This window comes from Phodopus roborovskii, unplaced genomic scaffold (assembly GCF_943737965.1).
Source record: "Phodopus roborovskii unplaced genomic scaffold, PHOROB, whole genome shotgun sequence".
Lineage (NCBI taxonomy): Eukaryota > Metazoa > Chordata > Mammalia > Rodentia > Cricetidae > Phodopus > Phodopus roborovskii.
Window position 1 is genome coordinate 18779448 of NW_026126482.1, and position 21315 is coordinate 18800762.

Below are 21315 nucleotides of genomic sequence, written 5' to 3' on the forward strand. Positions count from 1 at the left end.
GAAAGAGGAGCCAAAAAGTCACCTGGGAAGTTCAGGGTGGTTTCTTACAGCAGCTCACTGTCCTCGGATGCACAGACCCTGGTCCCAAAGCTTGTCCCTGGCCTGTTTCTAGCCACTGATCTAAGCCCCGTTAAGTGCCTGTCTTAGATGGTAAGACGTCTAGGTTTAGCATGGTGGCAGACTGGGCTTGCTCTGGAAGCTTCTAACAGCTGCCTGTACATTTTGGCTTGTGACTTCTGCGTGAGTTCATCCCAGCCTCTTGTTCTACAACCTGTGATTACCAGTGCTGGTCTCTCACCTCCTTGGGGAGATGGCCACGATTACAATGGGCTACCTGGGTATCCTGGGTGTGTCACTTTCACATGACCCTTGGCTTAGTACACCAGCAAAGTCCCCCTTTTCCCTTCACACAAGGGAGCGCTCACAGTTCTGGGGATTAGATTATTGACACTCTGAAACGTGCACTACCTCAAGACTTTAGGGACAAAAAGAATTGTCTGAAGGATTGTTAGAATAAACTGTCAGAGAGAGAAAAAAGGAGATATAGATGACACACAAATGTTTTACGTGCATGGGGCAGGGTAGAAGGTTAATTGTTTTTAGTCCAAAATCACTTGGAAAACTATATACCTTTTCCTGTAGGGGAGAGAGAGGGTGGGAAATGTCAACAACTTTTAGGAGAGCAATAAGTCATTTTTCAGGAAATTCAATGGACTCCATCCGGTGACCGGACAGTGTGTTGGTCCTGCTGAAGAGGAAATGAGGGTGTTAGCGTGTGACAAAAGTCTGTGCAGGTGTGTGGATGAGTCTGTTTTCTGCTGATGGGTCTTCTATGTTCACTAGCCTTCTAAGAAGCCTGCAACCATTGCTTTCTCTCTTGGTGGATCCTGTCTCTAGGCAGATAAAGGGAACCTTGCAGGAAGCTGATTCCTGTCCCAGAAACAGTGTGTGTGTGTGTGTGTGTGTGTGTGTGTGTGTGTGCGCGCGCGCGTGCGCACGCACACATTTGTGTGGTAGGGAAACCAAGGGAAGATGCAAGATGAGAAGGCCTTGGATTCTGAGGTAGCCATAGTGCCAGCCCTCCTGTCTGAGAGGTATCTTTTTCTCACCCTCAATAATACTTAGAATATTTGGCACCAGCTCCTGGGAACAGATCTCTATCCCTGCAGGTGATGGTGCTACTATGTTATTACCACCCCCAGGACCTGACCCCATTGCTCAGACCCAAGTTCAAATTCTGACCTGGCTGCTGTAGTTCTGTGATGTGGCACAGGCTAAATATATGACCTCTGAGCTTCGGTTTCCTCATCTATAAAATGGAGGCAGTAATCTAACTACAGGGACCACCAAAGAGGATGTGGCTGGCAGACAGCACTCGGTAAATAGCAGGTGTGATTGCTTATTTTCCCCTTGGTTTGTACGTGGGACAGGACATTTATGCCAAGGAAGGAAATTTCTTTGATGGGAAGAAAGGTGAATAAGGTCACGAGCTCTGCAAACCATGTACTTCTAGATTCCTTTGTTCAAGTGAGAAGGGGCTACTGTCTGTTTATCAGTGTTAGGCAAATCATCTTTGCTAATCAGGGTGTTACTATCTACACTCATCTAGGAGGAAGCCAGAAGCTGAAGAAGGGACTGACTTCCTCATCTGCCTTCCCAGGGGCAAGTGTGGCTTCTCTACTATCTGAATGCCAGACTAATCCACAAACCTCTTGTTATGTCACAAGAAAGGAAAAATGAGATACCCCTGTAGGAGACAAATGTCACTGGGGATGGGGGAGGGCTCTTATCAGACAAGAACAAGTATAGAAAAGATTAATCCGAGAAAATGTATTAAAGGAACTGTACTGCTTGGAGAGGCAGAGCGAGGGCCGGTGGGCAGAGAGGGACAGTGTGGGGCTCATTGAGTCTGGGAAGGAACAGGACTTCTTTTGTCATAGTTAGGAGAAAGTACTTGATCTCATCTCAAGAGCCAATTCTGTGGGGTCCATATCTGTATAATTAAGAGTCATCTCACTATCTTGTCAAGTAGTTGATTTTGCAGCAGAGTGGGGTGAAGGCTGTGGGTCTTTAGGAGCTAGGTTCTAAAGAGTTGTGTAAACATCACGAGTCATTGAGGCCAGGCTGCAAGTAGTCAGGGTCTGGTTTCTAAGGGGTAGGAGCTTCTGCCTTTAGTTTTGCTCCTTTTTGTCTACCACAAAGCAGTGATAATTTATGGAGGTTTCATTGCAAGGCCAGTGTTTGAGGACGGTGCTGAAGGCTGTGCTTGTCATCCTGATATCTCCTTCTCCTGTTTAATCCATTCTGACAATTCCTTCTAATAACACAGGCCCAATCTTGGTTCATTTTGCGTTGCTATACCACAATACCTGGGGCTAGGCAGTGTATACCTTTTGGCTTATGAGATGGGGCCCAGTCTTTGGGACATATGCTCTTGAGGGGGATGATGGGAGAGACTCCAGGCCCTTCCTCTCCCTGATTCTTTTGCTTCCCAGCCATGAGATTAGCAGCCTTACATTGCCATGTGGCCCTGGCATCATGTGCTGCACAGGCTTAGAGAATGGGGCCAGTTGATAGAGCTGAAATCTTCAGTATGGAGCCAAAGCAAACATTTCTCTTTGTATGTAAGTCATTCATCTCAGCCCTTTGTTATGGAAACAGACTGCTGCCAGCCCGGTGCCATTCTTAGGGGCTGCTTGCTTTCATTCTTCTCTGAAACAGTGCTTCGACTTTCAGCGAGTGTTCCTTCGGATTATGTTTATTTTATTTTGGTGGGAGAGGCTTGAGACAGAGTCTCATGTAACCCAGGCTAGCCTTGAGCTCCCCTTGTAGCTGAGGATGACCTTCAACTTCTCATCTGGCTCCCAAGTGCTGGGATTACAGTGGATCCCATCACACCCAAATTTGTTTTTTAGGATTTAAGCACTAGATGTGGGGATGAGGGTGGTTGGGGGATGGGGTGAAGATGTTGGGTTGCCTTTGTTTCAGCTACTTTGTCTTGCCTGCACCATACCTCACCTACAGCACTGTTTAATACTTGTGGGGTTTATGCCTGCACATAGCAAGCACGCGGCTACCCAGTGAACTAGAAGGATGATTCAGCCGGTTCTCAAAAAACATCGGATAAAAGCAGAACAATGCTGCTCCTCTCTAAACTCAAGTGCAGGGCAAGAGTCTTCCATGGGCTCCATGTTCCCAACTTTGTAGTCCCAGCTGCAGGAGGATACAAACCATTCCATCATGATGGTGGAATGGTCTTTAAGGGCGTTTCCCATCACTGCCCACTCTCCAGTTGTGAAGGACAGTTCCAAGGCTTACAGTTTCCAGCGGCACCCTCAGCTCGCCAATGTCTTCTACCGTTGGTTAAGGAGAAAGCCCATGGGAGCAGGTGCCTGTATGCAATGTCTCTTGACTGTCCTATCTTGAGATAACACATGCCTGACATTAGACTATTAATGGTACATCCAACATTCACCTTCTCTGCTGTCCTGCGGCATTGGGTTGCAGCAGTTGCTAAGCAACTGCTTATCTGTAGAAGTGCCTGGTTGGTCAGCAGATTCGAAAGACAGACCAACTCCACAGTTCCTATTGGAGCGAGATACCCAGCTGTGAGATACCCAGGAGATGGAATTTGAACTCTGCTGCCTCTAAGCGCATCTGACTGAGCTCCACATCCTAGGGGCTTCTTCCTGGGGCTTGGGTCTGCCTTTTGACATCAGGAGAAAAAATATCTTGAGTTATGAAATGATAGATTTAGACTTAAGCCACATGGGCCAAGAAGTTTACTAATTCTAGAGGAGTTCAAGATGACTTGTAACAAAATTCTCTATCTTCCTTTATATTTAAAACCCACCTAAGAGGCAGCTGATTATTTTACTTGGTACCAGAGAGCTCAGGAAACGTTATTTTGGAGGTCAAGAAGGCACTAACCCCATCAGACTCCCACTTCAGGGGTCCAATGCGTTACAAGTCCTTGTTCTCTTTCTGTCTCCCACCTCACTGGAGCTCTGCTCATCGCTAAGGTCCTCTCATAGCCAAGCTCTGTGTCTTATTATAAATTACCAGAAAGAATTAAACAGCCTCTGCAGAACTTAAACATTATGGTAGGGGTACACCGAAATACTGATCACTATGTAATGACCTCCCTTCTAAAGAATCTATTATTGTGGCTGGGGTGGTAGCGGTATGTACGGAGAATGTTCTAGAACACAGGTTCCTAGTCTCTATTTACTGTGCCCTTTAATATGCCAATGATTTTCTGTTTAAATGGTGCTCCTAGGCCAAAAGAAAGATTCACCAACTCCATTTAAGAAGAAATTAAGTCCAAATAACAAAGTATTTGTTTCCTAACCACTTGGCACATGCTTAAAAGATAACACATACATATCAAAAGAGTAAAAAGGTCTTAAATTTTATTCTTAAATCATTGGGATGATGTCTAAACAGGATGTGTGCCTACTAGATACTGCTCAAGTTCTCAGACTTGGAACCAAACAGGACACCACCATCCTTTTTTTTTTTTTTTTTTTTTTCATCTTGTTTTTTGCTGTGCACGTGTGTGTGTGTGTGTGTGTGTGTGTGTGTGTGTATACATGCACTCAAGTGCCTTTTGTTACTAATCATAGCAACTGCTAGAAACTCAGCTTCATAGACAAAGGCAGACAAGGTCTCCCAGTGTAGTCAGAGTTGGAACGGTGTCCTTTGTGTCAGTCATTCTGATGGACTCCAGTACGTGTTGAATATTACATTTCCCTCCAAATATTAAAATTCAGTCCTGTGACACTTAGATGGGGATAAGTTCCTATATTTGCATTGTTTGGTGATTTGGTCCTTAAAGACCAAAGAATCCACAGTGAACCCACAGAAACTAGGACGTCTAGATCAGTCCCTCAATTATGTAATCAAGAGATGTGGAGCATGAGTGACAGGGAGGGGAGTGGGGGCCACCCTCCCTACCTCCCTAACTGAGGGACAGAGCACACCAAGCCAGCGTTTCCTCATCAGAACCATCTATGCCTGGCACTTCCTTAGGGACATCTGTTGGTCTAAGACAGTAGTCTTGTTCCCATGGGCTTTGCCCAAGCCCTTGGCAAGTCTGATGAGAGACTCGTTTTCCAGCATCCCCAGGCAGCCTTCTCCAGGGCTGTGTGCCCACAGAGCCTCTGAATCATGAGTCCTTCCCATGGAGGCAGGATTAGATATGCAGGAGAGCATTACAGCCCTGGTGGGACTGTTTCCAGGGACGAAGCCTTTCTTTTTCTCACCCTGACCTGTTTTGTAAGGGCCTCACAGCATCATAGGGATGAAAAAGTATTAAAATGACATTCCAGGCCAGGTGTGGTAACATATGCCTTTACTCCCAGCACTCCAGAGGCAGAGGTAGGAGGACCTCTGTGAATTCCAGGCCAGCCTTGTCTACAGAGTGTGTTCTAAGACATCCAGGGATATGTAAGGAGAGCCTGTCGCAACAAACAAATATCATTTCAGAGCCTGCAAGCCGGCTGCCAGCAAGTCTGAGGATTTGTGTCCCATTTCCAGAACCCAGAAGGTGGCAGGGTAGAACCAACCCTACGAGGTGTCCTCTGACTTTCATGTGTGTGCCATGGCATGCATTTATGTACACACACGTGTAACACGCACACACTCACGCTGGTTTAAAAGTCTACTCCTACCCCACTTCCTCAGCCGCAGGTAGGGTCCTTCCCACCTGACACTGCCATGAAGGCCACAGGTTGCCCTAGCTCTGAAGGAGACTTGCTGGGACTGTGTAAGCCCAGGTGCTTGCAAATTATTACAATCCGGCCTCTCTCCAGCCAACGCCATGGGCAGTGAGATTAGTCTCCATTCTCCCAGGGGGCTGTGCCTTCACTTTGGATGATTAGGCTTACCCAAACCCTCACCTCAGGTGGACAATTGAGTGCTGACCCTTTAAGAGATAAAGGCTACAGGAGAGAAGAAATTGGCTGGCTTCAGGGAACCTTGGATTTTGGATCAGGAGTCAAGTGTTTTGTGAAAAACCCTCTTTTCAATTCATTCCTCACCTGCAGTGTTTAAGGGTCCCAAGCTCTTTTGTCAGGATATAATTATTGCCCATGGAATATGGTAGCATGCACCTACCAAAACTTCAGCCAGGCTGGAGATGTGGCTCAGCCTGTAGAGTGGCCCATCTAGCATGTAACAAGCCCTGAGTTTGAACCCCAATTCCAGCACAGTATAAACACGGTTTGTGGGTGTGTCCCTATAATCCCAGCACTTAGGAGGTGGAAGCAGAAGGATCAGAAGGTCATCCTTAGTTAATGGCTCCCTGCACAGGGAGTTCAAGGCCAGCCTGTGTTGTTTAAGACCCCATCTCACTCAAAACAGATTAAATCATGAGCAGCAAGCTAAGTTGAGTTTTGTGGTTTAGCCAGAGAATTCTAATGGACAGCCTCTCATAGCTAGCCAAGCCTTCTTTATTTACTAGAAGCAGCTAATGGACAAACTTTGCCCTACATTTGTCCAGCCTGGTCTCCCTGTGGCCACTCCAGACAGACGGTAATGCTGTCACAGTCTCTGCCTGGGCCACGTGTGGCACACAGTGAACTTGGCATTGGTTACCATGTGTGATTCTTGTGCATGGCTCCCTTCACCCTCTTAGGCCTCTTGGGAGCTTGCAGGCCACCTGTTATTGCCTTTGCACCAAGGCAGGCCTACCCCGCCTCCCGCTACATTGCCACACACGTAACACTCAGCCAGTGACTTGTTTTGAATTCCAGCAGTAAGGGCTGACTTGTGTAGCTTTATTTGCATCTGTTATTAACCTCAGCAGGCCATTCTGAGCATTTTTGTGCCTTGGGTCGGTTGCTCTCACTCTGTACTCATAGTGGTCCTTAGACATGGGTGTAATGACTTTAACTTTATACATATAGGAACCAAGCAAGCTTCCTCTGTGTCCAGTGGCTACACTACAGCATTTGTTAACGGGATCAGGATCACGTGACCCCCATTCTTCTCTACTTTGTCTGCTGCAAGTTGGGTTCTTTTTTGTTTGTTTTTTTTTTTTTCAAGGCAGGGTTTCTCTTTGTAGCTTTGGAGTCTGTTCTGGAACTCACTTTGTAGACCAGGCTGGCCTCAAACTCAGAGATTCACCTGCCTCTGCCTCCTGAGTGCTGGGATTAAAGGTGTGTGACACCACCACCCAGGATGCATGTTGGGTTCCTGGGTTCTTAATAGGTATGCAGTGCTTTCTCCATCTAATCCCAGTAGGGGGCTAAAAAGCTAGGGAACAGATGGTATTTGAGGAGCATTTCACTTGCCCACACAGGGGCCAGAGGGCTGGTTTTTTAGTGTTCTTTTACAGACATCTACAGGAGGCAGGGGAAAGTAGATGGCTAGAATGGCAGTCCCCAATCCACCAAGGACCCCAACCAGTATGGACGGATGTTGTGTCATGGAGTGGGCATCTGGGGGAGTCTAGGTCAGAGAGGAAAGAAAGCAGATCAGATTGGACATGGCCAGGGTGGCGGGAGAGAATAATGGAGAGAGAAAAATAGCAAGAGATAATGGAGCATGGTGAGAGAGAAACTGGAGGGGGGAGAGAGAGAGAATAGCAAGAGACTGAACGGGAAGACAGAGAGTGTGGGGTGGACAACTCATATGGATTATGGGAGGAAGGGTAGCTGTGAGAGGCTGAAGGGCCAGGATGGTATGGTCAGCTTTGAAATGGATAACAGGTACTTGTGATACCGAGGGAGCTCAGGGAACCCACAGGCCCACATAGGATTTGGTATATACTGTTAAGTGCCACAGATACATGTCATATGTCGCCTTTGCCATAGGTAAGGGAACGGACTCCTTTTGGGGGACAGAAAACCTGTTCCACAAACTTCTAAGGAATGCTGGCTTTTATCCAAGACAGAAACCCTTCCATAGTCCAGCTTGAGCTCATTTCTGGGTATTTGGACCACCTGTGAGACCTACCATACTGAAACTGGTCGTCCTACCAAGACTCTTAGGTGGGGTACATTCCAACAGGAAGAAGACAGAGGGACTGGGCAGACTCCCCAGACGGTTGTTCCTGGGTCTCCAAACATTTACACCTACCCTTTGGGTTACTCATCAGTTTCCAGGTAGAGTGACCACCACTGCCCAGATTGGACAGCAGTGTGGTGACAATATAGGTGAATGTGCTCTAGGAAATGGCTTGTTGATAATTGTCCCCAGCTGTTATGGGTGGAGCAGGATCTGGTTTGCCTGGGGCTGAGGTTGGGGGTGGGTGGTGACTAGCTACACTCCTCTCTGGGTTAGAGGCTAGAAGACCAGCAGGGTCCTCTCGGCGTGTGTCATCTGTCTCCCCTGACTGAGGAATGAGGATGGTGGCTCTTTGCTCCCTTGGGTAGGATTCGGCCACCTGAGGTGCTATGGCTCTTTCAAGGGCCTGCAATACTATGAGTCTCGGTACCCTAGGTGTCGTGAGCATAGCCCAACAATGTTTTTCCCATTGTGCCCTGCCTTCGGGTAAAGTCCTGGGCAAGTACGCAACCACGCAGCACCGTCGGCCAAGATGGCCAGTGCTGGCTTGTAGAGGGCAGAGCCTTTGTTTGTGTGTGGTTGTGGAACCCTGTCACCACTGTGGCCAGTTTCCTCAGCCAGCCTCCTCCCTGATAGTAATCTTTCAGTTGATATGGCTGGTTTATTGCCTCAGATATGGAGTAATCAGACAGTTGACCTCAAGAAGAGAGAGCAACGGCCCTCTTGCCCTGTGGGCAACCTCTGTCCCTTCTCACTTTCCCATCACCGCTCTTCAAATACTAGGCACTGCCACCTGCTCAGCCCTTCACCCACATCTCATGAGCTCCCAGGCCTGGGAACTTCCTGAATGCTTCTGGTAGCGCTGAGGCTTGGGCATTGACTACAGATCCTTCCCCATGTAGCCGTTGTCTAGCAGGAGAATGGGAGGCATTGGGGGTGGTGAGATGGCTCAGTAGGTAAACATGCCTGCCACCGTGCCTGACAACCTGAGTTGACTCATGCAGCAAGAGGAGAGAAACAACTCCCTCTAGTAATCCTCTGACCTCCATAAGTGTGACATGGTACATGCCCCCCCCCAGTAAGTGGTAATTGTAAATAAAATTATTTTTTAATGAGAAGCATGGAGCCCAGAGATCATAGCCCTGCCATGCAGCATGGACCTGGTGTGTATCTTTGGTCTTAGCCGTAACTGCTAAGCCTCAACTCCCCTCTTCCCTTATGCTGCCATAAATGGGCCACACAGCAGCAGGCACTAGAGTGGTACTTTGTGGGCACAGAATGGTTTGAGTTATCTTTTCCTTCCCACTGCCGGCCGCCCCACCCAGCACCTGCTTGTGCTGCACGGAGAGAGCCCAAGTGGGGACATAGTCACCTTGGCAACAAGGAGACTAATAATAGGTTAATAATAGGTTCTTTTTAAAGCCCTGGAGTACTTCACTGAGTCTCTCTCTCTCACACAACAACTGTTGAAAGAGCTAGCATCATTGGGAAAGGCATGCAGACAGACATGTGGGGGGGGGCACTGTGCTGGCAGATGCTCAAGGCTCCTTGGCTCCTCTGACTGCTGCCTCAGAGCTCCTGGAAGGTGGTGCAAATGACAGACTGCTGAGAGTCACTGGCAGGCAGGGCCCTAGGATGACCTTTGCCCCTTGGTAATACTCCCTTGAGTAGCTCAGTGGCAGAAGGGAAAGCATGGGTGGTGGTCGTATCTGATTGAAACCAGAATGTTCTAACTAGCCCGTGCTCCAGGAGGAAGTCAGATGGCCAGCGGGAGGGGGAGTTGGCCTTCAGAATCTGTGTGTGGCAGGTAGATGTGGGCATGGATCCAGATGAAGCTGCACCGTGGGTAAGAAAATGGGAAGTTCCACCACTGTAAGGAACCGAGTTTAGTCAAGAGCTAAATGTGCTTGGAGGCAGATCCCCCCCATGGCCTTGGGGACCCCTATGGGGGACCCAGTTAGCCCACTTGAGCTTCTGATCTAGAGAAATGAGAGTTAGCAAAGGAGCAGCGTGCCAAGCAGACAGCAATAAGAGAAGCCAATGCGGTCATTCAGGGGTACTGGTGGGAACCGCGCCTCTGACATGTTATGGCAGAGGCTCGGGACAATGTCCCCAGATCTTTGCACATTTAAAGACAGGCCAGAAACTTGGGCTCTTATTTTTAAAACAACAACAAAATCAAACACCTTCGGGGTAAATATGCTCAGATCCCCCACTTTAAGCACACTCCTTCGTAGAAGGTTGCTGTTGTCTCCTCTTTTTTCCTCTTCTTCGATGATCATTTTGTGAGACATTCTCAACTCTGTAGGCCAGGTTGACCTCAGATTTGTGATGATCCTGCTTCCTGAGTGCTGGGGTTATGATTATGAGCCGCCTGCCACTCCCGGGCTTATTTTCTCCTCCTCTTCTATCGTTTTATAGTTTCAGTCCTGGGGATGGAGCGAAGGCCCAGCCACACCCCAGCCTCCCTTTTTGGAGAGTCTGTGGTCTTCCTTACCTACAGGGAGGATAGTGTTTCTCTTGACAACACTGGCTTCCCGCAGCAGGTAGTAGAGTTACGTTAGTTAAAGACTATGAGGGAGACAGCAGGAGTTGTGGTAAGAATTCACACTCCATACTTCTGCTTTCCTCTGCAGCTGGGCTAATGGCTGTTCCATTTTCTTTCCTACTGACTCTGATGGGCTACTGGTCCAGCATTCTGCCTTTTACCTCTCCTCCCACCACCAAGTGGCTGCTGTGATGGAGGTAATTATGGCTGCTATCGCTTTTCTTCTCTCTACTCCAGTATCCATTGGTGCCTTGGACGGGATTGGTGACCACTCAAGCACAGGGGGCATCAGCGGGCTCTTTAGCAGGACTCGACTGCTGCCCTCCTCCATCTTGTCCTTCCTTTCTGACCCTCACATGTAACCTGATGGTGTGGCTCCCACACACTCCATGCCCCTCTTTCACCGTTCCTTTCCCTTCTGTGTGTAGTTACTTCTCTTTGCTGTCACGCAGTCCCTGATAGGAGCCACGCAGGGGAGGAGACGTTTATCTTGCATAGCAGTTTGAGGGGCTCTGTCCATTAAGGAAAGGAAGACACAGCAGCTGGAAGCATGCAGGTGGACTCCAAGAAACAGGGAACAGAGACGGGACAGGAAGTAGAGGTGCAATATAAACCTCAAGGCCTTCCCTGGTCCACTTCCTCTAGCTAGGTCCCACTTCCCAAAAGTTCCAGAACCTTCCAAGCAAACGCCGTGAGCCCATGGAGGAGGGGGAAGCATATCACATCTAAAACAAAACATCTGGGAATGTTCAGGCTGGGAGGAGCTGGCTGGCAACCTTCCCACAGCGCATCTTCGATGTTACTGGAGGCTCATGGAGATGTCTGGTGTTTGGGGTGTGATGCTTGCTATTCATTCTGTTAGAGTAATGCTCATGAAACAGCACAGGAAATTTCTGTTTCTCTCCATGTCTCCATTTAGAGGCCCCAGCTTTGGCAAAGCCAGGTCCTTGGTTTTGTTAAAGAAATTCAGGATGAGCCAGTAAGAATCCCAGCTAGACTTAATATTAAAAGGCGTTTTTTATCAAACGCAAGAAGCAAAGTCAATGAGAAGGAGTTACCGAACGAAGGTGACTTACGGAGGCGTGGGCTTCTGGAAGATGCCCATTTTACTGTCTTTATAACAGTTATATGTAGGACTTAGGTAATTTCTGGTTAGGATCTTCAAGGGCTTGCTAAGGAGTTTAAAGAAGATCATAGAGGTGTCTGAGGAGCACCTGACCTGGCTATAATAAAGTGAACTCTGGATCATAGGGACACAGGAAGCTAGGACACCTCCATTGTAATATAAGGCGTGAGGGCTTACCTCAGGTTATATCCATTCAGGCCTTGAGCCAGGGTTTATTACTATTTTAACATTCTAATTCATCACTATTTCTACGTAAGAAATGTTCTTTGTGTGCAGGCAGGGGCTAGTGAGGGGCTCCAAGCAGACTTTGGAGTAGAAGGCCCCTTGCCCTTCCCGTGTCCCTATAACTTTCCATCATCTTTCTGTTCTGCCTCCCTGGGGGAGGTCTGTAAAGGAGATGGCAGGGCACATGCTGGACTTGGGGTGAGTCCAGCGTAGAAAAGTCTACATGGCTCAAATTCAGGCCTCATCACTATCAGCCATGCTCATTTCCTTTCCTTAGTGGTGACCCTCTTTCTGACAGCACCCGGGGCTGTGACAAAGGAGCTGAATATGGGTCACCCTGACCCATTTCCATCTCAAGTTCAGAATTAGGGTGGAAGCTTAATCAAGTTGCTCTGAGACTTGCAATGCCACCCAGCTCTGCATGAGGCTCCCCAGCCCCCTCTGCCCTGATTTCTGGCACTCACTCACCACAGTCGCACGCTATCTTCCCAGACTCCTTTGGGGCTGCCTGCTGCAGACATGGCCCGTGTGCACAGGCCCCTGTAAACCAGCAATAATGAGGGACACGCAGCAGGATGCACACATATGCAAAGAACCAGCACACCAGCCGTAAGCTAGGGTGCCCAGGGACAGTGTACAAGACCAGATGGGCTCCAGTTCAAGTCCCAGATCTGACTGGTGACCTCCCAGAGGCTCAGGTTCCACATCGTGTCTGCCTCCCCAGATTGGTACAGACTGAACAGTACAACAGTGCACAGCCAGCCTCCTCTGGCAGAAAGAGAGTGCTTAACTCAAGGCTAGAGTCTCTGTTTTAAAAATATTTGAAACTATGTGCAGGGCGTGGGGTATGTGCACATGAATGCAGGTGCCTGCAGAGACCTCAGAGTCCCTGCAGTTAGTTACAGGCACTTGTGAGCTGCACCACCTAGGTGCTAGGGACGGAACTCACTCAGGTCCCTTGCAAGAGTGGTATGTGCTCTTAGCCGCTGAGCCATCTCTCTCTCCCGTCCCTTGTACTTACCATTTGAAGGGGCATCGTTTCTCTTTCCCCATCATCAGATGAGTCTTGTGAATTGGGAAGTTGCCTGTGTCAGATGCTTGGGCAGATGAAGAGTGGGGTTTGTTTCTTTAGGGGAGTTTGTATGGGGCCAGGTGGAGGGGGATTGGATAGGTCATCCATGCTGTTACTTTTCAAAGTATGTGTATGTGGGGGGGTGGGATTGGAGGGTTGGGGGGTGTGGAGCAGGGGCTGGGAAGAGTTGGGGGAGAGAGAAGAGTGGGTGGAGAGAGGGTTAGACTAAATGGGAGCTGCTGTAAGTGGAGCTGGCTGCATGCTCTACATTTGGGTGGCCGGACAGCGAGATGACAGTGTCTGCTGTATCCAGGACTTTGGTTCCCACTCCTGTTTATCCTCCACTTGGTTCTGCTTAACCTTTAAACAACAACACAAAATATTTTATTTTAAAATTAGTGCTGGGCTACATAGTAAGACCCTATCTTAAAAAATAAATAACAAAAATTTTATGTATACGAACGAGTATGTGTGGAAACCAGAGGTGTCAAATCTCCTGGAGCTGGAGTCACAGGCTGTTGTGAGCCACCTGCTGTGGGTGCTGGGAACCGAACTCGGGTCCTCTGGAAGACTTGTTCTTAAACACTGAACAATTTCTCTAGACCCCCCCCCCAGCTTTTTTTTTTTTTTTTTTTTTTTTTTTTGAATGATAGGTTCTTTTACGGTTGCACTTTACAGTAGACACAGTGTCTTTGTACTTTGTAAACAGTCTGGACTCAGTGGCTGCTAGGAACTCAAGTCCCTTTGTTTTAGATAGTTTTCTAAAAGGGACATCATCTGATGGTTGAATAGGCAAATTCCTACACGGCACATGCTTCTGAACCTGGCTAAAATGTTACCTCTTGCACAGAGCTTTCTCACTTGCCCAGAGCAGTTGGGCAGCCCATCTTTCATGCTGTATTGCCCTGCTTGCCTCTATCTCGGATGACCCGCGTCCTGTAATCACTCATTGCCTGATTGAATTGGGAGCGCCCATTCTTCACTTGTTGGTCCCAGGGTCTGGGAGTGTTGCAGATTCAACTATAAATTAAGATAAGGAGTTACCTGCAGAAAAGACCTCTCTTTACCTTCCCACAAGGAAAGGAAGCCCTATCTGATGGAATGTCTTTTGGGGGTTTTGCCAGTCTGCTGGGACAGCTGCCCGGGGCTTCCAGAAGATAAGCAACTGTCAGCACAAGTGGAATGATCAGGAGGAAGTGTGGGAACCTGGCATCGGTGTTGAAGATTCCACCCTGATTAGATAAGGGAGTGTAGTTGGAAATGTGTGTATGTTGGGGGGGGGGCAAGTATACTTTGAAGATCCCAGCTGCTGATTCCTGGATGGCTCTGATTCCTGGGTGGCCACCACCCTCTGACTGCTCCATGGGAGATCAGAGAGTGGGAGTCTTTCCCCAGAGTGTCCATGGGAAACTCCTTACCTACGTTCCCAGGATGTGGACACAATATTTGTGTGGAGGTTCAGCCCACAGACGTTCTGGTCTCTTGGAGGTCAAGACCTGAGTCGGGACTCAGTCACAACTTGGAGACCTGAGCGTGGAAGAGGTGAAGGAAACAGCTGCTTATAGGTGGTTTTAGTGTCTCACAGTTGGAAATGTCTTCCCTCTGTAGCTTTGATTCCTTGTGAAGGCCATGGGCATTTAGCCCAGGGACAGAAAACATACTGGGCAGGCTGGAAGAAGCCATGGCCTCAGAAGCGCATCAGCTTCTGCTTCTGATGAAGAGGCCCCCGACCCCTGCAAAGGGTAGTAGCTTTACCCTTGTGTCTCTCAGCTTCAGTTGCATACCTACATGGGGGAGGTTCCCATCTTTCCTCTCAATAACCAAGTGGCCCTCACTTGGTCCTAAACATGAAGTAAGATTAGATATAGAGTCTCCAAAGACCTGGCTTAAGATCTATGTCATTCTACAAAGGACTAGAAGTCCATGAGAAGGACAGTTAAGAAGTCTTCCCCAAGATGTGTTCTTGGTCACACAGGGCCACGTGGACAGATGTGGCAGTATCTTAGATATTTATTTCTGGGCACAGGGACAGGTCCATCAGTGAGCCAGCTGAGCTGTGGGGTGACAGTTCCCAGTCACTGGGGTGAAGTCATAGGGTGGCTAGTATTGGTCACAGCTGCAGTGTGTGCAAAGAATGCCTTCCTGATCCCATTGCTGACAACAGCAAAGGGCTTTGATGGAACTCTCCCAGTGTTTGGGGCTTGCAAAAATACAAATGCTTTCTCTCTGTCACTTCCTTTGCCTTTCGTCTGCTTTGCCCTTCCTGTGTGTGTGGAGAGATGGAGCCCATGTGTTCCAAGGGCCTTTGTTGAGTTTACTGCAGTATGAATATTCCGGGAGATGGTTGGAAGTTCCCATGGTTGGGGTGCGCTCCACCACCCCTGATGTGGTATATAGCCACAAGGGTATGGGGTGGTGGCAATGGCCCTCCCATCCTTTCCTTAGAGAGGACACAGTCTCTCTCCTGAGACTGAACATGACGAGTCCAAAGCAGCTTTTCCTCTGGTAATGCAGCTCTCTGATCCCAGCTACATGGGAAGTTGAGGCAGGAGGATTACGGTTTCCAGTTCAGTTGTTACCTGCTCGTAACAACTTGGGGGTATTTAAGTTCTGCCTGGATAACTTAGCTAAACCCTGCCTCAAAAAAAGAAGGCCAGGCAGTGGGCCACTGGCAAAGGTCTTGCCTAGCGTGCAACAGGACTTTTATTTCATCCCCCAGCACCACCTGCAAAGACATTTTAACAGCCCGAGCCTCTGAAACTTAAGAGTTCTAGGAGTCCAAGCGAGATAAGGGACCTTTCCCATCACAGAGTAGAGTCTCCCGTCTCCTGCAAGTGTAGAGAGCCAAACCACTAAAGCAACCTGGGATTTTTTTTTTTTTCTGATCATAGCAGGCTATGAATAACATACACACAAATCTTGGGAGGACTTTAGCTCGGTGAGAGAGTATCCACTACGACTGTGTCAGGCTTTCATTCAGTCTGTAGACTGCAAAAGAGAGAGATCAACCCCAACTCTAGTGACCAGAATTAAGAGTAAACCACTGTAAACGTTGTGAGGTTTCCTTTCCAGCATGTGTTTCTGTCTCCTTAAAGAGCGACGAAGTTATAACATGTTCATACACGATGAAGTTATAACATGTTCATACACGATGAAGTTATAACATGTTCATACACCACTGCATCATAGTCACCTCTTGTCATTGAACAGTCGTTGTGGGCGCCATCTCCTGTGATAGCTCACTGTTCTGTTGTAAGGCTACTCTGCAGTTTCTTTACCCATTCTTGGTCACCTACACAGTTCAAGTTTTTGCTTTATAAATAATATGTATAAAGCACCTCTGGGGCAGGCACTGTTTGTGTTTTGGATTTTTTTCCTTTGATTTCTAGAAGTTGCTTATGATGACCAGGGATAGAGTATATATAAAGTTTACCAAAAGCCATGTGCAAAACATGGCTGTCACAGATTGTGGGCCAAGGACTGGAGCTGGGTGATGATGTGTGCAAAACATTGTGGCTATGGGCATAACACTGAGCACATCTAGTTTATATCCTTGAGTCATTTAGTGGGTGTGGGGATCCACAGCATGCATCAGTAGCCCAAAGGGAGAGATGCTGTACCCACGAGGGTCTAGCCATGGGTTTTGGGATGTGTGTGTGTGTTCATCTACACAGCTGCCAGGGTCTACTCTTTCACACCTCGTTTGGGTTGTATGTGGTGGGATGGATTGTTTTTTTCTTTCACAGTTTTCATAATAGAAAAAATTTCAAGAAGTGTCATTCACATGTCCCATAGAGATGGTTTGGGGGAATTTGAGGTAGGATATAGTGTTGGCTAGAGTCCATACTCCACAGGTGTAATACAGATGTTGGCAGTATTTGTCACCCCCCCCCTCCTTGTAGGGATAATCTGTTTACATGAGTGAGCATCTGTCCTTGGCAACATGAACCTGTTTTCAGAACACTGTGTGATACATCATCATTACCTCATCCGCCTGCCAGAACCTCCATCCTCACCTAGGTTCTAGGAGTTTAAAAGGCTTCTTATTGTGCATGTGTCAGAAGGGACAGCTAAAGTGGCCTGTGGAACTGGCAAGCAGACTCAGGCACACTGTGTACTTAATGCTGTCACTGAGGGCTGCTATGTGCAGGTGTGGGGGACCATGGGTAGCTCTTGCGTGCCTTCTACTTTGTGCCAATGATTTCTGATTGGCTAGCTTGTCCAGTGGGGAAATGAAGGGCCCCTGTGCCATGCTGTTACCTTGTCCTGGCAACCCCTTATTCAGACATCTATAATTACAGGGCTTCCACAAACTCAGCTTGTTTGAAGAGTTCAAAGCTTTTGTCGAACCCATAGTCTGGACAAGTGAGTTTGGGCTTGTGATTCATCAGCTCCCTTCCCCTGGGCTCTCTGCTTCCGCAGCTTGAGTGACCAAGTCTCCATCCGAAGGCCTGTGTACATCAGGCCATGCTTTGAGTCTATGGCTCCCCTACTGTATCTTACCTGGCTGGCTAACAAATCTGTGTGCTTAAGCTCCAGTTGTTGTTTCTCCAGATCCAGCAGAGTTGCCTTTCTCCCTCACAGACCCCTGGTTTTCTACAGAAAAGACTGCTTCTCTGTCTCTGTGGTTCTCTTCCTTTGATCAGTTGTTTGCTCCAGACCCAGAAGTAATGTCTATAAAGGGCTCAGAGGGGCATCTTGCAGCGCCCTGTAATTTTTACAGCCATTACTGACATTCTTATTTGACCAAAAGCAATAAGCCCAATCAGGGACAGATGGGGATGGAAGAGGAAGCAGGCACTACCCACCCCTAAAATGTAATGAACACAGAGCACTTTATGGCACGAGAGAAATATTCAACTAAGCATTGCCAGTGACCACTTCCAACAGAATGCAAATTAAACTCCGAATATAATCCTGGGGCTGGGAAGGAACAGCCAGGAAACTTTCAGAGTGTCATTAAGACATGTTTGGTTAAGCATGGAGGCTCGTGCCTGTAATCTCAGAATCAGGGGTTGAAGCAGGAAGATTGCTGTAGGTTCCAGGCCAGGCTGGGCTACAGTGTAGACTCCTTTTTTTAGCCCTTTCTCCTCCAAAGGAAGTACTTCCTCATGGTGGGACTTGCCTTAGCTGGCTAGGATCTGAACTTACTGTGTTATTCTTCGTTCTCTCTAGAAGGGATATTTTTAATAATATAGCTTTATTAAAACTTCATGTAACCTATAAACTTAATTTTTATGTATGAAATAATTTTAGTGAAATATATTTTACACATAAAAGATACTATAAATATGTAAACTAATATGTAAATATCTCAAAAGCATTTTATAAGTAAATTATAACATGGGTAATATAAATGCAGTAACAGATATTGGGGCTCAAGCTGGAGATCAGAGAAGCAAAGCAGTCATGCCAGTAGCTCTTACCTCTACCAAGCTGAAATGGAGATCCTGTCTCAGAGGCAACAGCTCTGAACTCCATCTCCTTCTGCTCTATATTCCTTTCTCCAGCCATATCATCCCTGTCTCCACCTCCCTAGTGCTGGGATTAGAGGTGTGTGATCTTCAGTACTGAGATCTCCTTTGTATGAGCTGTTTCTCTTTTTAGACTGATTAATGTAGCCCTGGGTGGCCTTGAACTCATGGAGATCCATCTGCCTCTGTCTCCTGAGTCCTGGGATTAAAGGTGTGTGCTACCACTGCCTGGTCTCTATGGCCTATGGCTAGCTTTGCATTCTGAACCCCCAGGCAAGTTTTATTAAATCATAAATAATATATCGCCACAAGTAAATAATTTTTTTTTCAAGGCAGGGTTTCTCTGTGTAGCCCTGGCTGTCCTCGTACTCTCTCTCTGTAGACTGGGCTAACCCTCAAACTTGGTGATCTGCTTGCCTCTGCCTCCCAGATGCTGAGATTAAAGGTATACCCCACCACTGCCCAGCTGCAAATAAACATTTCTTATTCTTTCTTTACACATCTGTAAAGCCATCAAATAAAGCATTTTATGTATTTAGAAATTAAGTATATTTTTTTAATGCAGTCAGGCTATAGAGTATATATTAAGCATTACTCTTTAGATCAATTTCAATAGCTTAATGTTAAAAAATAACTCAAGGAATATTGAAATATGTAGGATGTACTTGTGTTGTGTGGTGTTGGTGACCGAACCCAGGGGCCTTGCACACACTAGGCTGTAGGATAAAGTGCTTTTTATATGTTAGGCAAGAGTGTGAAACCGGACACAGGGCGCTGTTCCTCTGGGGTTGGGGTTGTGCTCCCTCTTTACAGCATACTGATCTAGTGTTCTTGCTCTCCCCAGGCATAGGCAAGAACGTCATCTGTGACCGTACTGCCACACCACTAGATGCCTTCCGCATGATGTCAGCAGCCCACTATTACCCCAAGCTCATGAGCATCATGGGCAACGTGCTGCGCTTCCTGCCTGCCTTCGTGCGCATGAAGCAGCTGATTGAGGAGGGCTATGTGGGCGAGCTGCTGGTGTGTGAGGTGCAGGTGCACAGCGGCAGTCTGCTGGGCAAGAAATACAACTGGAGCTGTGACGACCTGATGGGCGGTGGCGGCCTGCACTCCGTGGGCACCTACATCATCGACCTGCTCACCTTCCTCACAGGCCAGAAGGCCGTTAAGGTTCACGGGCTGCTCAAGACCTTTGTAAAGCAGACAGACCACATCAAGGGTATCCGTCAGATCACCAGCGATGACTTCTGCACCTTCCAGATGGTGCTGGAGGGTGGAGTGTGCTGCACCGTTACCCTGAACTTCAATGTTCCTGGAGAGTTCAAGCAGGACGTGACTGTGGTGGGTTCTGCTGGGCGTCTCCTGGCAGTGGGCACTGACCTCTACGGGCAGCGCAATAGTGCCCCGGAGCAGGAGCTGCTACTGCAAGACACTACATCCGTGAGCAACTCCCTGCTGCCTGAGAAGGCATTCAGCGACATCCCCTCGCCCTATCTGCGGGGCACCATGAAGATGATGCAGGCAGTGCGCCAGGCCTTCCAGGATCAGGATGACCGGCGCACGTGGGACGGTCGGCCTCTTACCATGGCTGCCACCTTTGACGACTGCCTGTATGCTCTCTGCGTGGTAGACACCATCAAGAGGTCCAGCCAGACTGGAGAGTGGCAGAACATTGCCATCATGACAGAGGAGCCAGAGCTGAGCCCTGCCTATCTGATCAGTGAGGCCATGCGCAGAAGCAGAATGTCCCTCTACTGTTAGCACTGGGACCCAGCAGATTCGACCTGCTGCGCGGGGCCAGTTAGGGGGAAATGCACTGTGGAGGGTAGCCGTGGGTGGGGATTGTGGGAGGGGCAGCATGAATGCACAGCAGGCACGTAAGAAGGTGGTCCCCATCCTAGGCAGAGGGTCCCAATCAAAGGTGGTGGTGGGCCGATTTCATATTCAGGAGAGCGTGGCGTGCCAACCTACCTGGGTATCTGATGAAAGGAAGGAGGTTTAACTAGCACCTTTGTAGTCCATTACTGCGAGAAGCAAGGAGGGGTTGCCCCCTGCCCTACCTCATCCATCTACATACCTTGGCTTTCTTTGCAAGCTAAGGCTGTGTATCTGATGACAAGCTCAGTGGGAGCTAGGCTTTCTGTCAGCGCCCCCCACTGGCAGAAGAGGGCACTTTATCAAATGTCTGCAAAGGTTTTTAGGTTTTTGAGGGTTTTTTGTTGTTGTTGTTGGGAGGTAGAGGAGGAGGTGGGCGGGGCTGTTGAGAAAGTTGTAATTCCAGGAAGCCACTGTGCTTTACTTTAAGGATCTGAAGGAAAAGCACAGCCTCCTTGGTTGCTTTGTGTCCTAGGAAGCATGAGCGTGCATGAGGGCCTGTCTAACTGGCTCGTCGCTGTTCCCCTGGCACGGTGAACGTCTGTAGCGGAGAGTGAACAAGTCTGTAAGCTGTACCTCTGAGGTGACCGAGAGGACAGACAGGCTGCAAGGAGCCACTTCAGGAGCCCTCCTTCAGTGGGTGGTGGAACCCGGTGTGAGTGGCAATCAAGTTGTCCTGCCACAAGACTCTCTAGGCAGCACCGGCTTGATCATAGCTGCCTGCCTGGGTCAGGGCAGCTACAGTCCTGGGTGTGGCAGTATGAGCTCCCCAAATGAAGAACATGTAAACCCAACTGCCAAGCTGAAGAAAGACATTAGACGGTTGTGGGGTTAAACAGGAAGCTGCTCACTTCACTCCCATAGAATCCTTCTCCCTTAAAAGAGTAAAGACCCCTCCCTTTACCTTTGGCCTTGCCTTTCAGGGTTCTGACTACTGGAAACTTTTGAATAGGTATTCAGACAAAAAGCCAACGGGGAACAG

The 21315-nt window shown here is 48.3% G+C and overlaps 1 protein-coding gene across 1 annotated transcript in view; it reads left to right on the forward strand.

The window, feature by feature from the left end:
- Gfod1 (glucose-fructose oxidoreductase domain containing 1) overlaps nt 1-20318 on the forward strand; it is a 92311-nt gene extending 71993 nt beyond the window's left edge. Inside the window, exon 2 of the mRNA XM_051194368.1 lies at nt 19300-20318. Within this exon, the coding sequence (XP_051050325.1) occupies nt 19300-20219 (920 nt within the window). The 3' untranslated portion in view covers nt 20220-20318. The remainder of the gene's footprint in view (nt 1-19299) is intronic.
- The last annotated feature ends 997 nt before the right edge of the window (nt 20319-21315 follow it).